The following is a 20127-nucleotide window of genomic DNA, read 5'->3' as shown; positions in this document are numbered from 1 at the left end:
AAACACACCATTTCAATTTTTGCTACATAAGACCGAATTGAGCCGGTCGGTCAGAATTTGACATGAGCACTTTTATGTACATGTCTAATCAAGCAGCAGGTAGCCTAGTGATTAGAGCGTTGGACTAGTAACCGGAAGGTTGCAAGATCGAATCCCCCAGCTGACAAGGTAAAAATCTGTCGGTCTGCCCCTGAACATGGCAGTTGTTCCTAGACTGTCATTGAAAAGAAGAATTTGCTCTTAACTGACAAGCAAGGTTAAAATTAGAAAATATATATATATAGTTTTCTCATGGCTACACTGTCAGAAATACAGTGTAGACATTGTTAATATTGTAAATGACTATTGTAGCTAAAAACGGCAGATTTTTAATGGAATATCTACATAGGCATACAGAGGCCCATTATCAGCAACCATCTCTTCTGTGTTCCAATGGCACGTTGTGTTAGTTAATCCAAGTTTATAATTTTAAAAGGCTAATTGATCATTAGAAAAGCCTTTTGCAATTATGTTAGCACAGCTGAAAACTGTTGTTCTGATTGAAGAAGCAATAAAACTAGACTAGTTGAGTATCTGGAGCATCAGCATTTGTGGGTTTGATTACAGGCTCAAAATGGCCAGGAACAAAGATCTTTCTTCTCAAACTTGTCAGTCTATTCTTTTTCTGAGAAATGAAGGCTATTCCATGCGAGAAATTGCCAAGAAACTGAAGATCTCATACAACGCTGTGTACTACTCCCTTCACGCAAATTGTCTCGAAACAGAATAAAAAGAGGAGTGGGAAGCCCCGGTGCCTAACTGAGCAAAAGGACAAGTATATTAGAGTGTCTAGTTTGCGAAACAGACGCCTCACAAGTCCTCAACTGGCAGCTTCATTAAATAGTACCCTCAACGTCAACAGTGAAGAGGCGATTGTGGGATGCTGGCCTTCTAGATATATTCTCTTGTATGTGAGTTCAGAACACAGAGAGTGGGTGCTGTGTGTCTGTTGGTTGGTTAGAGAGTATGTATTGTTTGCTTGTTGGTTTGTTAAAGCAGTCAGCTGGTGTATTGGATTAATATTCTTGTGGTCAGGTCTGGTATTTGGGAGAGTGAGCCTTGTTCAACTCGTTCTGCCAAGGAGATTTCACAAATATCGATTCAGCATTTCCTGCTATATTGTGCTGCAGACAGGATGAGAGCAGCGCAGGGAATGAAGGGTCCTTAAGATCTGAACAGGCTTTTCAAAGGACAGCCCTAATGCATGTTTTCCATTGATCGTCTGAGTAAATGTGCTGCTGTCCAGCCTCTAAAGGTCTGAAGGTCTACAAAGCTGCAGCTAAGCACACATACTGAGCTATTGAGTACTACCCAGAGTCAGGCACTTATATTACAAAACCTACATTCTGTATGTGCTGCTGCTATTGATCTTGCTGTTTTATAACATGGCTGGAGTCCATGGTGTCTGTCTATCATACTTATGCCCTGAGTATGTGTGTGTGTGTATGTGTGTGTGTCATTTCTATTCCAGTGCTCAGAAGGACAGAAGTCACATGTAGATGATGATAATGCATCTAAACAGAACACAAAACTCAGCCAAAGAAATGGCATTTTCAAACATAAAAAAATAAAAATATATAGAGATTTTATTTTGCTAATATATATATATATATATTTTTAAATAACAAAAATAACTTATTTACATACAGTTGAAGTCGGAAGTTAATAACTTATTTACATACAGTTGAAGTCGGAAGTTAACATAAATTTAGGTCGGAGTCATAAAAAACTTGTTTTTCAACCACTCCACAAATTTCTTGTTAACAAACTATAGTTTGGCAAGTCGGTTAGGACATCTACTCTGTGCATGACAAGTAATTTTTCCAACAATTGTTTAGACAGATTATTACACTTATAATTCAGCGTGTATCACAATTCCAGTGGGTCAGAAGTTTACATACTGTACACTAAGTTGACTGTGCCTTTAAACAGCTTGGAAAATTCCAGAAAATTATGTGATGACTTTAGAAGCTTCTGATAGGTTAATTTATATAATTTGAGTCAATTGGAGGTGCTCCTGTGGATGTATTTCAAGGCCTACCTTCAAACTCAGTGTCTCTTTGCTTGACGACATAGGAAAATCAAAAGAAATCAGCCAAGACTTCAGAAAAAAAATTGTAGACCTCCACAAGTCTGGTTCATCCATGGGAGCAATTTCCAAACACCTGAAGGTACCACGTTCATCTGTACGAACAACAAGTTTAAACACCATGGGAGCACACAGCTCAGGAAGGAAACGCGTTCTGTCTCCTGGAGATTAACCTACTTTGGTGCGAAAAGTGCAAATCAATCCCAGAACAACAGCAAAGGACCTTGTGAAGATGCGGAGGAAAAACAGGTACAAAAGTATCTATATCCACAGTAAAACGAGTCCTATATCGACATAACTTGAAAGGCCACTCAGCATGGAAGAAGCCACTGATCCAAAACCGCCATAAAAAAGCTAGACTACGGTTTGCAGCTGCATATGGGGACAAAGATGACATTTTTGGAGAAATGTCCTCTGGTCTGATGAAACAAAAATAGAACTGTTTGGTCATAATGACTATTGTTATGTTTGGAGGAAAAAGGGGGAGGCTTGCAAGCCAAAGAAGACCATCCCAACCCTTGAAGCACGGTGGTGGCACCGTGGGGGTGCTTTGCTGCAGGAGGGACCGGTGCACCTCACAAAATAGATGGCATCATGAGGTGGGAAAATTATGTGGATATATTGAAGCAACATCTCAAGACATCAGAGTCAGGAAGTTAAAGCTTGGTCACAAATGGGTCTTCCAAATGGTCAATGACCCCAAGCACACTTCCAAAGTTGTGGCAATATAGCTTAAGGGCAACAAAGTCAAGGTATTGGAGTGGCCATCACAAAGCCCTGACCTCAATCCTATAGAACATTTGTGGGCAGAACTGAAAAAGTGCATGCGAGCAAGGAGGCCTACAAACCTGACTCGGTTACACCAGCTCTGTCAGGAGGAATGGGTCAAAATTCACCCAACTTATTGTGGGAAGCTTGTGGAAGGCTACCCGAAATGTTGGGCCCAAGTTAAACAATTTAAAGGCAATGCTACCAAATACTAATTGAGTGTGTGTAAACTTCTGACCCACTGGGAATGTGATGAAATAAATAAAAGCTGAAATAAATCATTCTCTCTACTATTATTCTGACATTTAACATTCTTAAAATAAGTGGTGATCCTAACTGACCTAAGACAGGGAATGTGTACTAAGATTAAATGTCAAGAATTTGTTAAAAACTGAGTTTAAATGTATTTGGCTAAGGTTTATGTAAACTTCTGACTTCAACTGTGCACGCACGCATGCACGCACACACCATACCATACACACACACACACACACACACATACACAGTACCAGTCAAAAGTTGACACAGCTACTCATTTAAAGGGTTTTTCTTTATTTTTACTATTTTGTACATTGTAGAATAATAGTGATGACATCAAAATTATGAAATAACATATATTGAATCATGTTGTAAGGAAACAAAACTAAATATATTTGAGATTCTTCAAAGTAGTCACCTTTTCCTTTGACGGCTTTGCACACTTGGCATTCTCTCAACCAGCGTCACCTGAAATGCTTGTCCAACAGTCTTGAAGGAGTTCACACATATGCTGAACACTTGTTGGCTGCTTTCCTTCACTCTGCTGTCTAAATCATCACAAACCATCTCAATTGGGTTGAGGTCAGGTGATTGTGGAGGCCAGGTCATCTGATGTAGCATCCCATCACTCTCCTTATTGGTCAAATAGCCCTTACACAGCATGGAGGTGTTTTGAGTCATTGTCCTGTTGAAAAACAAATGACAGCCCCACTAAGTGAAAACGCGATGATCGCTGCAGAGTACTGTGGTAGCCATGCTGGTTAAGTGTGCCATGAAGTCTAAATAAATCACTGACAGTGTCACCAGCAAAGCACCCCCACACCACCTCCTCCATGCTTCACGGTGGGAACCACACACGCAGAGATCATCCGTTCACCTACTCTGCGTCTCACAAAGACATGGCAGTTGGAACCAAAAATATCACATTTGTACTCTTCAGGCCAAAAGGATAGATTTCCACCAGTCTAATGTCCATTGCTTGGCCCAAGCAAGTTTCTTCTTCTTATTGGTGACCTTCAGTAGTGTTTTCTTTGCAACAAGTTGACCATGCAGTCTCCTCTGAAAGGTTGATGTTGAGATGTGTCTGTTACTTGAACTCTGTGAAGCATTTATTTGGGCTGGTAACACCAATGAACTGATCCTCTGCAGCTGAGGTAACTTTTGGTCTTGCATTCCTGTGGCGGTCCTCATGAGAGACAGTTTTATCATAGCGCTTGATGGTTTTTGTGTATGCACTTGAAGAAACTTTCAAAGATCTTGACATTTTCCAGATTGACTGACCTTCATGTCTTCAAATAATGATGGACTGTCGTTTCTCTTTGATTATTTGAGCTGTTCTTTTGCCAAATAGGCCTATCTTCTATATACCAACCCTACCTTGTCACAACACAACTGATTGGCACAAATGCATTAAGGAAAGAAATTCCACAAATTAACTTTTAACAAGGCACACACGTTAACCTTTCTAGGGCAGGCGTTCCGCTAGCGGAACCCCTCGACAACATTCCACTGAAAAGGCAGTGTGCGAAATTCAAAGATATTTTTTTAAATATGTAACTTTCACACATTAGCAAGTCCAATATAGCAAATGAAAGATACAAATCTTGTTAATCTACCCATCATGTCCGATTTCAAAAATACTTTACAGCGAAAGCACAACATAGGATTATGTTAGGTCATAGCCAAGTCAAAAAAACACAGCCATTTTCCCAGCCAAAAATAGGAGTCACAAAAAGCAGAAATATAGATCAAAGGAATCACTAACCTTTGATGACCTTCATCAGATGACACTCATAGGACGTCATGTTACACAATACATATATGTTTTGTTCGGTAAAGTTCATATTTCTATCCAAAAATCGGAGTTTACATTGGCACGTTACATTCAGTAGTTCCAAAACATCCTGTGATTTTGCAGAGAGCCACATCAATTTACAGAAATACTCATAATAAACATTGATAAACGGTATAAGTGTTATTCACAGAATTAAAGATATATTTCTCCTTAATGCAACCGCTGTGTCTGATTTAAAAAAAACTTTAAGGTAAAAGCAAACCATGCAATAATCTGAGTACGGTGCTCTGACGACAAATCAAGCCAAATTGATATCCGCCAGGTTGGAGTCAACAGAAGTCAGAAATAGCATTATAAATATTCACTTACCTTTGATGATCTTCATCAGAATGCACTCCCAGGAATCTCAGTTCCACAATAAAAGTTTGTTTTGTTCGATAATGTCCATAATTTATGTCCAAATTGTTGTCCAAATTGTTGTTAGCGCGTTCAGCCCAGTAATCCAACTTCATGACGCACGAGCAGACAAAGTCAAAGTCCAAAAGCTCCATTACAGTCCATAGAAACATGTCAAATGATGTACAGAATCAATCTTTAGGATGTTTTTAACATAAATCTTCAACAGTATTGCAACTGGAGAATTCCTTTGTCTTCAGAAAAGCAATGGAACGGGAACGTGAACGCGCGAGACTGAGCTCGTGGCCGCAGACAGACCTCTGACTCATTACCCTCTCATTCGCTCCCACATCACAGTAGAGCATCAAAAAAGATTCTAATGACATCTTGTGGAAGCCTTAGGAAGTACAACATGACCCCACATACACTGTGTATTCGATAGGGCAAGATTCGAAAAACTACAAACCTCAGATTTCCCACTTCATGGTTGGATTCTTTTCCAGGTTTTTGCCTGCCATATGAAGTCTGTTATACTCACAGACATCATTCCAACAGTTTTAGAAACGTCAGAGTGTTTTCTATCCAAATCTACTAATTATATGCATATTCTAGCTTTTATGGCAGAGTAGCAGGCAGTTTAATTTGGGCATGCTTTTCATCCAAAATTCCCAATGCTGGCCCCGAACCCTAGAGAAGTTAATTGAAATTCATTCCAGGTGACAAGTGTACAAAGCTGTCATCAAGATAAAGGGTGGCTACTTTGAAGAATCTCAAATATGTTTTCATTTGTTTAACACTTTTTTGGTTACTATATGAATCCATATGTGTTATTTCATAGTTGTGATGTCTTCACTAATTTTCTACAATGTAGAAAATAGTACAAATAAAGAAAAACCCTTTAATGACTAGGTGTGTCCAAACCTGTGACTGGTACTGTATGTCACCAGTAGAATATATACCGTTAATCTGCGTAATTTATTTACATACATTTCTGTTAATGCATGTATTAATTACAGTCATTTACCATTCTCGTTCTTGGAGTGGAAACGTTATTTGGAGAGTTCACAACTTGCTACATTTTTGAGAAACAAGCTATGGTTTATTTCATAATCATCATTTACGAGATTTGTCAATTTTTTCATTGTTCGTTGTTTGGAGTGCTCCATGTGAGCAATAAGCATGAGTCTGGTTTCTCTGTCCTGATAATGTTGAGGGAGCAAGCGCACCTGAACACTCATAGAAGTAAGTACCTGGTCTGCTGCATGGAAATGAAGGAAAGTGTTGTTTTTTTCCCATCCATAGCAAATGTAATATATTAAAGGTATAGATCCTCACAGTAAACTAGTTGATAAATCTTTCCAACAATCTCCCATCCTCAATGTGAAAGCACAATGGAAGCTATAGGCCTACTGCTGCATTGGCCTATAGGCTATGAGTTTCATGCGCTCATTTCTTTAGGCGCTAATGGTTCACAGTGTATCAATGTGTCCATATGGCAGAGGCTGTTGATTTTGCATTAGTTGACTTAACTTTGATATTTTTTATCATTTTAATTCAGAATTTTATGATTAACTACGTGACAATTATTTTGAGAAACCAAAACTTTTTGAATTGCATCCATGTTTCAATGGTGGGATTTTGCCTACTTTGAAACAGGGTAAAAGACATGCCTCCATAATATGAAATAAACATTTAGGTTTCAAACAATCAAGTCATACTGCCTCCAGCTCACATTGTAAAGTGGTGGGTGACGTGTTCCTAGCCTGTTTCCTGCACTTGACTGGTGAATGGGAGGCACGACTCTTGCTTTTGTCACTTCTAGGTTAGACTACTGCAATGCTCTACTTTCCAGCTACCTGGATAGAGCACTAAATAAACTTCAGTTAGTGCTAAATACGGCTGCTAGAATCTTGAACCAACAAATTTGATCATATTACTCCAGTGCTAGCCTCCCCACACTGGCTTCCTGTCAAAGCAAGGGCTGATTTCAAGGTTTTACTGCTAACCTACAAAGCATTACATGGGCTTGCTCCTACCCATCTCTCTGATTTGGTCCTGCCGTACATACCTACACGTACGCTACGGTCACAAGACGCAGGCCTCCTTATTGTCCCTAGAATTTCTAAGCAAACAGCTGGAGGCAGGGCTTTCTCCTATAGACCTCCATTTTTATGGAACGGTCTGCCTACCCATGTCAGAGACGCAGACTCGGTCTCAACCTTTATGTCTTTACTGAAGACTCATCTCTTCAGTGGGTCATATGATTGAGTGTAGTCTGGCCCAGGGGTGGGAAGGTGAATGGAAAGGCTCTGGAGCAACGAACCGCCCTTGCTGTCTCTGCCTGGCCGGTTCCCCTCTTTCCACTGGGATTCTCTGCCTCTAACCCTATTACAGTGGCTGAGTCACTGGCTTACTGGGGCTCTCTCATGCCGTCCCTGGAAGGGGTGCGTCACCTGAGTGGGTTGATTCACTGATGTGGTCATCCTGCCTGGGTTGGCGCCCCCCCTTGGGTTGTGCCGTGGCGGAGATCTTTGTGGGCTATACTCGGCCTTGTCTCAGGATGGTAGGTTGGTGGTTGAAGATATCCCTCTAGTGGTGTGGTGGCTGTGCCTTGGCAAAGTGGGTGGGGTTATATCCTTCCTGTTTGGCCCTGTCCGGGGGTGTCCTCAGATGGGGCCACAGTCTCCTGACCCCTCCTGTCTCAGCCTCCAGTATTTATGCTGCAGTAGTTTATGTGTCGGGGGGCTAGGGTCAGTTTGTTATATCTGGAGTACTTCTCCTGTCCTATTCGGTGTCCTGTGTGAATTTAAGTGTGCTTTCTCTAATTCTCTCTTTCTTTCTCTCTCTCTGAGGACCTGAGCCCTAGGACCATGCCCCAGGACTACCTGACATAATGACTCCTTGCTGTCCCCAATCCACCTGGCCGTGCTGCTGCTCCAGTTTCAACTGTTCTGCCTTATTATTATTCGACCATGCTGGTCATTTATGAACATTTGAACATCTTGGCCATGTTCTGTTATAATCTCCACCCGGCACAGCCAGAAGAGGACTGGCCACCCCACATAGCCTGGTTCCTCTCTAGGTTTCTTCCTAGGTTTTGGCCTTTCTAGGGAGTTTTTCCGAGCCACCGTGCTTCTACACCTGCATTGCTTGCTGTTTGGGGTTTTAGGCTGGGTTTCTGTACAGCACTTTGAGATATCAGCTGATGTACGAAGGGCTATATAAAATACATTTGATTTTGATGTGATTTGATTCAATTTCCAGTTGAGAAATCAAAATAGTATACATTTTTAATAGTGCACCAAACTGTTTTTAACATGCAATTGCATCTAGAATTGTTGTGCAATGTTAGATGTGGTCTAAGTGTGGTCTAAGTCACTGCACCGCAGTGTTAGCTATGGTCTAACGCACTGCACCGCAGTGTTAGCAGTGGTCTAAGGCACTGCACCACAGTGTTAGCTGTGCCTCTAGAGATCCTGGTTCGAGTCCAGGCTCTGTCGCAGCCGACCGCGACAGGGAAACCCATGGGGCGGCGCACAATTGGCGCAGCATCATCCAGGTTAGGGGAGGGTTTGGACGGCAGGGATGTTCTTGTCCCATCATGCTCAAGCGACTCCTGTGGCGGGCCAGGTGCTTCCTCCGACACATTGGTGCAGCTGGCTTCCGGGTTAAGTGGGCATTGTGTCAAGAAGCAGCGCACCTTGGCTGGATTGTGTTGTGTTTTGGAGGACTTTCGCCTCTCCCAAGTCCGTATGGGAGTTGCAGCGATGGGACAAGACTGTAACTACCAATTGGATACCACGGAATCAGGGAGAAAAATGGAGAAAAAATAAATACAAATAAAACATTTGTTGTGTAATGAATGGGTTTATAAAAACATGTTTACTCCGGCAGCAACCAGCTGAGGATCTGCAGGAGAAATCCAGCTCAGCATACTCTCTGTGTGCTGTGATAGTTGTGTTGGATAAATAAGATACATGACTAACGAAAATACACACAGGCCAATTTAATTCTGCTAATTGACCTATAGGCTGATAAGCCTGACAGTCAAATGTATTTCCATCAATGAATAATAAGCATTATTAAGCAATGGTGTTTTTTTCCCCCCAGGTCATTTAACAGCTTTTCATTTGGGGGGGGGGGGGGGACAAAAGCCAGCTAACGGAAACCCTGGAGTGTGCATTTATGTTTGCGTATGCTTTAGGGATGGGATTCGATTACTAATGTGTAGATGCCTTGTGTCTGTGAGTCGTGTGTGTTTGTTTCTGTGTGTGTGTGTTTGTTTCTGTGTTTGTTTCTCTGTGTGTGTGTTTCTGTGTTTGTTTCTGTCTGTCTTTGTGTGTCTGTGTGTGTTTCTGTCTGTGTGTGTGTGTGTTTGTTTCTGTCTGTGTGTGTGTTTGTTTCTGTCTGTGTGTGTGTTTGTTTGTGTCTGTGTGTGTTTGTTTGTGTCTGTGTGTGTTTGTTTGTGTCTGTGTTTGTTTGTGTCTGTCTGTGTTTGTTTGTGTCTGTCTGTCTGTCTGTCTGTCTGTCTGTCTGTCTGTCTGAGAGAGAGCGAGACTCACTGAGGCAGCTGTGGCCGTAGTGCACCATGAAGTCTGCCCCCAGGGCCCGAGCCGTGAAGTCGTCCACGCAGCAGGCTCCGTACGTCACATCACCCATCACAATGGTGTCTGCCTCTGTGAACCTGGAACAGTCACACACACACCATGATGAAAACCACTCCTCTGACCGTACATGAGCACCAACTGAACTGTCCCCGTCATTCAACACACACAGCTCAGTCTATTAGCCCCACTGACCTCCCCCTCTCCCGATGGTTACCATGGCGGGTGATACCCCACCTGGCTCCGAGCATCCTGATTGGGGTTTGAGCCTGCTGACCCTGTCTCAGCATGTTACCATGTACGGGCTGTCTCTGACTAGGACAAGTCACTAAGTAGATCAATCCCCAGTCTCACCATGCACTGGCTGTCTCTGACTGGGACAAGTCATTAAGTAGATCAATCCCCAGTCTCAGCATGCTACCATGTACTTACTGGCTGCTTCTGAGTGGGACAAGTCAAGTAGAGGGACTAGGAGCGACTCATATGAGTCATACCACTCAGATATTGCTTTTCCATCCCTTTATGATTGACATGCTAAACATCAATAGGGCCTATTGAGCAGTCAGGTTGGTTGGTTGGTGGTCCCTGAACTAGAGGTCGACCGATTATGATTTTTCAACGCCAATACCGATTATTGGAGGAGGACCAAAAAAGCCAATACCGATTAAATCGGCCAATTTTCTTTATTTGTAATAATGATAATTACAACAATACTGAATTAACACTTATTTTAACTTAATATAAAACATAAATAAAATCAATTTAGCCTCAAATAATGAAACATGTTCAATTTGGTTTAAATAATGCAAAAACAAAGTGCTGGAGAAGAAAGTAATGTGTGCCATGTAAAATATGTGCCATGTAAAAAAGCTAACGATTAAGTTCCTTGCTCAGAACATGAAAACATATGTAAGTTGGTGGTTCCTTTTAACATGAGACTTCAATATTCCAAGGTAAGAGGTTTTAGGTTGTAGTTAATATAGTATTTATAGAACTATTTCTCTCTACACCATTTGTATTTCATATACCTTTGACTATTGGATGTTCTTCTTATAGGCACTATAGTATTGTCAGTGTAACAGTATAGCTTCTATCCCCCTCCTCGCCCCTACCTGGGCTCGAACCAGGAACACATCGACAACAGCCACACTCGAAGCATCGTTACCCATCGCTCCACAAACGCGGCGGCCCTTGCAGCGCAAGGGGAATAACTACTCCAAATCTAAAAGCGAGTGATGTTTGAAACAGTATTAGCGCACACCCCGCTAACTAGCTAGCCATTTCACATTGGTTACACCAGCCATTAGGCTGATAGGCTTGAAGTCATAAACAGCGCTATGCTTGCGAAGAGCTGCTGGCAAAACGCACGAAAGTGCTGTTTGAATGAATGATTACGGGCCTGCTGCTGCTCAGTCAGACTGCTCTATCAAATCAGACTTAATTATAACATAATAACACACAGAAATATGAGCCTTTGGCCATTAATGTGATCGAATCCGGAAACTATCATTTCGAAAACAAAACGTTTATTATTTCAGTGAAATACGGAACCGTTCGGTATTTTATCTAACGGGTGGCATCCCTAAGTCTAAATATTATTGTTACATTGCACAACCTTCAATGTATGCCATAATTTCGTAAAATTCCGGCAAATTAGTTCGCAATGAGCCAGGCAGCCCAAACTGTTGCATATACCCTGACTCTGCGTGCAATGAACGCAAGAGGAATGACACAATTTCACCTGGTTAATATTGCTTGCTAAACTGGATTAGTAGTTATAACTAGTGATTGTGATTGATTGTTTTTTATAAGATAAGTTTAATGCTAGCTAGCAATTTACCTTGGCTTCCACTGCATTTGCGTAACAGGCAGATTACTCGTGGAGTGCAATGGTTAGAGCGTTGGACTAGTTAGCTGTGCGGTTGTAAGATTGGAACCCCCGAGCTGACAAGGTGAAAATCTGTCATTCTGCCCCTGAACAAGGCAGTTAACCCACAGTTCCGAGGCTGTCATTGAAAATAAGAATGTGTTCTTAACTGACTTGCCTAGTTAAATAAAAGGTATAAAAAAAAATATATATATATATATATATATATATATATATATATATATATACACACACTGCTCAAAGAAATTAAGGGAACACTAAAATAACATATCCTAGATCTGAATGAATGAAATATTCTTGTTAAAATTATCAATGGAAATCTAATTTATCAACTCATGGAGGTCTGGATTTGGAGTCACACTCAAAATTAAAGTGGAAACCCACACTACAGGCTGATCCAACTTTGATATAATGTCCTTAAAACAAGTCCAAATGAGGCTCAGTAGTGTGTGTGGCCTCCACGTGCCTGTATGACCTCACTACAACGCCTGGGCATGCTCCTGATGAGGTGGAGGATGGTCTCCGGACAGTCTGTGGTGCAACGTGGCGTTGGTGGATGGAGCGAGACATGATGTCCCAGATGTGCTCAATTGGATTCAGGTCTGGGGAACGGGCGGGCCAGTCCATAGCATCAATGCCTTCCTCTTGCAGGAACTGCTGACAATCTCCAGCCACATGAGGTCTAGCATTGTCTTGCATTAGGAGGAACCCAGGGCCAACCGCACCAGCGTATGGGCTCACAAGGGGTCTGAGGATCTCATCTCGGTACCTAATGGCAGTCAGGCTACCTCTGGCGAGCACATGGGGGGCTGTGTGGCCCCCCAAAGAAATGCCACCACACACCATGACTGACCCACCGCCAAACCGGTCATGCTGGAGGATGTTGCAGGCAGCAGAACGTTCTCCACGGCGTCTCCAGACTCTGTCACGTCTGTCACATGTAGTCAGTGTGAACCTGCTTTCATCTGTGAAGAGCACAGGGCACCAGTGGCGAATCTGCCAATCTTGGTGTTCTCTCTGGCAAACGCCAAACGTCCTGCACGGTGTTGGGCTGTAAGCACAACCCCCCACCTGTGGATGTCGCGCCCTCATACCACCCTCATGGAGTCTGTTTCTGACGGTTTGAGGAGACACATGCACATTTGTGGCCTGCTGGGGGTCATTTTGCAGGGCTCTGGCAGTGCTCCTCCTGCTCCTCCTTGCACAAATGCGGAGGTAGCGGTCCTGCTGCTGGGTTGTTGCCCTCCTACGGCCTCCTCCACGTCTCCTGATGTACTGGCCTGTCTCCTGGAAGCGCCTCCATGCTCTGGACACTACACTGACAGACACAGCAAACCTTCTTGCCACATCTCGCATTGATGTGCCATCCTGGATGAGCTGCACTACCTGAGCCACTTGTGTGGGTTGTAGACTCCGTCTCATGCTACCACTAGAGTGAAAGCACTACCAGCATTCAAAAGTGACCAAAACATCGGCCAGGAAGCATAGGAACTGAGAAGTGGTCTGTGGTCACCACCTGCAGAACCACTCCTTTATTGGGGGTGTCTTGCTAATTGCCTATAATTTCCACCTGTTGTCTATTCCATTTGCACAACAGCATGTGAAATTTATTGTCAATCAGTGTTGCTTCCTAAGTGGACAGTTTGATTTCACAGAAGTGTGATTGACTTGGAGTTACATTGTGTTGATTAAGTGTTCCCTTTATTTTTTGAGCAGTGTATATATATATATATATATATGTATTTTTTTAATATATATAATCGGAACTTGAAATCGGCCCTAATTAATCGGCCATTCTGATTAATCGGTCAACCTCTACCTCTAACCTCAAGAGTCAATCATCATTGAACAACAGAGCAGCAATCAGTCAGTCAGTCTGCATCAACAGATGAGCTATATTAGAGTGTCAGTATGAATAGAGGCTTAGTGGGGGTAGGGGTAAGTAAGGACAAATAAGGGGGAGGGGGACGGGGTAATAGGGTACTGGGCCAAGTATGGATTTATAGCACATCTGGATGGAAACTGCAGATGCAGGGTCAATTACAGATGATCTGTCCATCTGTGGTCTTAGCATAAACATACCTTCAACGTCCCTATCCCCAACTCCACATTACATACAACTACTACAGAAGGTCTGTTCTGTTTTTCTTTTGCTTTAATATATTAAAAGCAGCAAATTAATTCATTCTGCATCTCATCATCCCTTCCAGGGGATTAAAATGCAAAGTAAAACTCCTAAACACTGAATAAAAGGAGTGAATGCAGAAAACTGGGAAAGAGAGGTGTGAATGGATCAAGTACAGAGTGGGGAAAGAGAGAAGAGATGAGGAGAGGGGGGTGTCGTGGTTTAGGGACTGTGTGTTGACATATTTAGGCTAGCCAGTATAGGTAGTATTAAAAGTGAGAATAAAGGTGAAAACAGGAGACTGCAACAGACAGTGTAACCTACCCACCAACCCAATCTGACTAACAACAGCTGGCTGTCTACTGCTGCCCAGTCCGCAAACTATTAGATACTGGACACAGGCTACAGATGGCATGTCCTCCCTCTCTCCCTGTTTTAATTTCTCTCTTTCACTGGTGTTCATTGTACCTTCAACCTTCAGTTTAATACAATATAGAGTATGAACTTTGAACTTTCTCATCTCTCTGTTTACACCCATTTCCTTTTCTAATTCACCCTCTCTTTTTCTATCCCTGTCCCTCTCCTCTCTCAGTGCTGGACTACCTTCACCCTCCAGAGGGGTATGGACTCTCTTTATATTTGTTCTCTTCTCCATTCCGCTCTCTCTCTTCCTCTAATGGCTGCTCTGGTGTGAAGGACACTACAGTCCACCTGAGCCTAGTAAAACACAGCCACACAGATGAAGGGAACTCATCCAGTAAATCAATATTGTCCTTCCAAGATATTATTTGCTTATCCTTTCTCTAGTCAAGGTCTTGATTCAGTGTGTGTTGTGTGTGCGTTGTGTGTGTGACAGAGAGTGAGCTGTGCAATCGAGGGATCATGATAATGGGAGACTATGACACTAAGTGTTAGGTGCGCTCTCTGAACAATAGGCTTCCTTAAATCTCATCACAGCTGTTCTTTAAAGCATACTGATGACATTGTTAGAGCCGCATAAATGTATATCTCCCAGCTAAAAAATATATAGGGCATAGGGCTATCCCACAAGACTGCTGAAGAGATGCCCTGCAGTCTACCCACCACAGCAGCAGTCTACCCACCACAGCAGCAGTCTACCCACCACAGCATTCACAGTAGCAGTCGACCCACCACAGCAGCAGTCTACCCACCACGGCAACAGTCTACCCACCACGGCAACAGTCTACCCACCACAGTAGCAGTCTACCCACCACAGCAGCAGTCTACCCACCACATCAGCAGTCTACCCACCACAGTAGCAGTCTACCCACCACAGCAGCAGTCTACCCACCACAGTAGCAGTCTACACACCACAGCAGCATACTGCAATATCTACAATTTAAATGACTGCACTGCAGAATATTACTGTATCTAATCAAGCATCCATCTGCAAGAAATAACATTATCATGCCATCTTATTGGTGCTACACATCTCATTATTTCCACTGCGTGACTGAAATACCTGGGTAATAAATGCAAGGAATCTGATTACAGAGCTGAGAGAAGTGATGCTACCTGGGACTGGGAGAGTAAAGTACAGAGCAAAGAGAGGCACAATCCCCTGTTCCACCGGAGAAGGGCTGAACGAGGGAGAGAAAGGAGGAAAGAGGGAGGGTGGAGAAAGAGAGATGGGGGAGAGAGAAAGAAAGAGAACGAGAAAGAGAAGAAAAAGTAGAGAGAGAAAGAGAGAATGAAGGCTATCAGTGTTCACAACAACCCAACCCTCAAGCCCCATCTCACACAACCCTCAAGCCCCATCTCACACAACCCTCAAGCCCCATCTCACACCGGACTTATGAACGATTGGCCGGGATAACAAAGCTCTCCCTCTCCCACCCTCTCGTCTCCATTTCCTGGGCATATCAGCTGTAGTTACCATCTCTGGCTCTTGAGCTGAAACATCAGATGTGAAATGTCATTAAGATGTAATTTAGATGACGAGAAGCCTGTGAACTCCTTGTTAATTAGGGGCCCTCGTTAGCAGACAGTTAGAACAGAGGTCATAGCTAGGTGATTGGAGAGTTGTGGTTATGTACTGCAGAGACAGATGCATAAACTCAAATCAGACCAGCATCTTGTATGCATGCATAAACACACTCACTGGACAGCTTGACTAAGGGATCACCAGTGACAATGTATCATTGTAGATCAGCGGGGGGTTTTATTTACATAGCGGATCGATACCGTTCTCTCCCACTGTCAAGGGGAATCACGAGGGTAGCATGAAAGTAGATCCATCCACTTCCCGCTGTCCTCGGGAGATGAAATCCTTGCCTGGCTGCGACAGGAATTTCATCAGAGCCCAGCATGGGAGAAAGAGGGGCCTGTCGGTTTGGGCTCTCTCCCTCTCCGGGTTGGGAACAGCACCGCAGCAGACAGACAGACAGACGCAGATTGACAAACTTCCCCATCGTCCTGAATCAGTGCACCACCACACAAACCCTCTCCCTGTCAACCAATGACACTTCTTCCCTTATGACAATTAATTGTTTGCGCTTTAACTAACATGCTGCTTTAAATTTGTTTGATTAGGTGCTGACAGGCGTTGGGTTGAGATGGATGGCGTTTTGATGCGGATGTGCATTGAAATATGTTAAGTACTTCTCCCCTCAAGACATACTTGTTTAATCATTTAATCATGATGTTTCAGACACTAGTAGCCAACAGACACAAGTCTGACTATTTACTACGGAGAGACATCAAAATACCAACCTGACTTGACAGACAATACAAACAGCTGTCCGTGTTTCTACAATACGTCTAACTGTTGTTGTTTGCAAGGGGAATGGACTAATGGAGTTGTACACAGACCACAGTAAGCGGGCTTCAAAAAAGGGTCCAGTCATATGAAAAAAAAACATTTACCAACAAATGATCCATTGAGACAGCAGACATAGCATGCTGTGAGCTCCCTATGCTTGTCTTTAATATGGGCTCATTGCTGTCGCTGTGATTTATGAACAGCAAAAATATTTGAAACTCCCATCTGTGTGCCGCGGTGCACCCCCCAGCCCGGGAACTGGGAGGGATTGTAAGTATGGGTGGGAGTGTATGTGTGTGCAAGGAAGGAAGGAAGGAAAAGGGAGGAGAAAGAGAGAGAGGGAAAAACAGAGGAAGAAGGGAAGGAGGAGTGACCTGGCCTGCTGAGCTTACTGAGAGGAGATTCAGAAACACTTGGAGGACAATGGAATTCAATAAAAAAGCATATTTATTGCTAAAAGCTTTTTGCCTTCAGGGTTTTACTTACTGAGAGGGTCATTCCATTCCTAAATGTCTCAAACCCTGAACAATAGCCTACTTTTACAGACATCCGGTGGAATAAGATCTGGCTTTACAGGGTGACTCTTTTCAGACAAGGGGAAGAATGCAATGCCATACTTTCTGTGAAAGTGACCCAGTTCAATCCCTTGGCGCTGGTTGGAGGCCATGTTGGACAATGGCCCCCAGGATCTGTCAAGGCAAAATAAGAGTAAAATCTGTCACCCAGTAGGCTTTTCAGTCCATTACTGAGCCGTAGCAATATGTAAAGCTAGCCATGTGTCTATGGTGCCCGTTCTAGGCGGGTGTTATAACGGTGGAGACAGGAGAGTGGTCTCAGGGGAGAGGTAGACAGCGAGATAAGCAGGGTGGTCGCAGGAAGTGCTGACACCCTCTGACAACTTCCCTGAGGACAATACAGTCACATTCAGTAGAAATACCCACACACACACTACGATCATGTAGATCACTCAGCCTCTCCTCGTACACACAATCAGGTTACGGGTGTGACATATTTCAATCCTGCACCTGGTGATGGCTCATCTTTTATTTCATTACATTTCAGACAAGAGCTCCTATTCGTCCTGCGTCTGTGAGCAGGGAGGATATTGGAGGAGAGGAAGAGGCACTTCCCTGGGTAATAGCAGGGCAACTCAGCGGAGAGGAAGGTTCATTATTTTCTCTTTAGAAGAATCAAGTTAGAGAGAAAGGAAAGGAAAAATATGGAGAAAAAAACAGAGAAAAATTAAAGTCTGTGTCAGAGAGGGAGACAAGAAGAGATGATAGAGAGATGCCAGAGGGAGATGCTAGAGAGATGATAGAGGGAGACAAGAAGAGATGATAGAGAGATGCCAGAGGGAGATGAGAGAGGGAGACAAGAAGAGATGATAGAGAAATGCCAGAGGGAGATGCTAGAGAGATGATAGAGGGAGACAAGAAGAGATGATAGAGAGATGCCAGAGGGAGATGAGAGAGGGAGACAAGAAGAGATGATAGAGAGATGCCAGAGGGAGATGCTAGAGAGATGATAGAGGGAGACAAGAAGAGATGATAGAGAGATGATAGAGGGAGATGCTAGAGAGATGATAGAGGGAGACAAGAAGAGATGATAGAGAGATGCCAGAGGGAGATGCTAGACAGATGATAGAGGGAGACAAGAAGAGATGATAGAGAGATGATAGAGGGAGATGCTAGAGAGATGATAGAGGGAGACAAGAAGAGATGATAGAGAGATGCCAGAGGGAGATGCTAGAGAGATGATAGAGGGAGACAAGAAGAGATGATAGAGAGATGATAGAGGGAGACAAGAAGAGATGATAGAGAGATGCCAGAGGGAGATGCTAGAGAGATGATAGAGGGAGACAAGAGATGATAGAGAGATGATAGAGGGAGACAAGAAGAGATGATAGAGAGATGCCAGAGGGAGATGCTAGAGAGATGATAGAGGGAGACAAGAGATGATAGAGAGATGATAGAGGGAGACAAGAAGAGATGATAGAGAGATGCCAGAGGGAGATGAGAGAGGGAGACAAGAGAGAGATGCTAGAGAGATGATAGAGGGAGACAAGAAGAGATGATAGAGAGATGCCAGAGGGAGATGCTAGAGAGATGATAGAGGGAGACAAGAAGAGATGATAGAGAGATGCCAGAGGGAGATGCTAGAGAGATGATAGAGGGAGACAAGAAGAGATGATAGAGAGATGCTAGAGGGAGATGAGAGAGGGGGACAAGAGAGAGATGCTAGAGAGATGCTATAGGGAGATGCGAGAGGGAGTTGATAGAGAGAGATGATAGAGGGATGCTAGAGGGAGATGAGAGAGGGAGACAAGAGAGAGATGCTAGAGAGATGATAGAGGGAGACAAGAAGAGATGATAGAGAGATGCCAGAGGGAGATGCTAGAGAGATGATAGAGGAAGACAAGAAGAGATGATAGAGAGATGCCAGAGGGAGATGCTAGAGAGATGATAGAGGGAGACAAGAAGAGATGATAGAGAGATGCTAGAGGGAGATGAGAGAGGGGGACAAGAGAGAGATGCTAGAGAGATGCTATAGGGAGATGCGAGAGGGAGATGATAGAGAGGGATGATAGAGGGACGCTAGAGGGAGATGAGAGAGGGAGACAAGAGAGAGATGCTAGAGAGATGATAGAGGGAGACAAGAAGAGATGATAGAGAGATGCCAGAGGGAGATGCTAGAGAGATGATAGAGGAAGACAAGAAGAGATGATAGAGAGATGCTAGAGAGATGATAGAGGGAGACAAGAAGAGATGATAGAGAGATGCTAGAGGGAGATGAGAGAGGGGGACAAGAGAGAGATGCTAGAGAGATGCTATAGGGAGATGCGAGAGGGAGATGATAGAGGGATGCTAGAGGGAGATGAGAGAGGGAGACAAGAGAGAGATGCTAGAGGGAGATGAGAGAGGGAGACAAGAAGAGATGATAGAGAGATGCCAGAGGGAGATGCTAGAGAGATGATAGAGGGAGACAAGAAGAGATGATAGAGAGATGCCAGAGGGAGATGCTAGAGAGATGATAGAGGGAGACAAGAAGAGATGATAGAGAGATGCCAGAGGGAGATGCTAGAGAGATGATAGAGGGAAACAAGAAGAGATGATAGAGAGATGCTAGAGGGAGATGAGAGAGGGGGACAAGAGAGAGATGCTAGAGAGATGCTATAGGGAGATGCGAGAGGGAGTTGATAGAGAGAGATGATAGAGGGATGCTAAAGGGAGATGAGAGAGGGAGACAAGAGAGAGATGCTAGAGGGAGATGAGAGAGGGAGACAAGGGAGAGATGATAGAGAGATGCTAGAGGGAGATGCAAGAGAGATGCTAGAGGGAGATGGTAGAGGGAGATGAGAGAGGGAGACAAGAGAGAGATGATAG

General features: G+C 43.6%; 1 protein-coding gene across 4 annotated transcripts in view; it reads right to left on the bottom strand.

The window, feature by feature from the left end:
- The window catches only part of LOC135546468 (2-(3-amino-3-carboxypropyl)histidine synthase subunit 1-like), a 106347-nt gene that overhangs the window by 53971 nt on the left and 32249 nt on the right, over window positions 1–20127 (bottom strand). For all 4 annotated transcript variants that reach the window (XM_064974908.1, XM_064974907.1, XM_064974905.1 and 1 more), the window contains one exon: window positions 9908–10029. In XM_064974908.1, the coding sequence (XP_064830980.1) occupies window positions 9908–10029 (122 nt within the window). The remainder of the gene's footprint in view (window positions 1–9907; window positions 10030–20127) is intronic.

Source organism: Oncorhynchus masou, chromosome 9 (genome assembly GCF_036934945.1).
Source record: "Oncorhynchus masou masou isolate Uvic2021 chromosome 9, UVic_Omas_1.1, whole genome shotgun sequence".
Classification (NCBI taxonomy): Eukaryota; Metazoa; Chordata; class Actinopteri; order Salmoniformes; family Salmonidae; genus Oncorhynchus; species Oncorhynchus masou.
The sequence above is the reverse complement of the archived record's forward strand: the minus strand, read 5'-3'. Positions and strand labels throughout refer to the sequence as shown.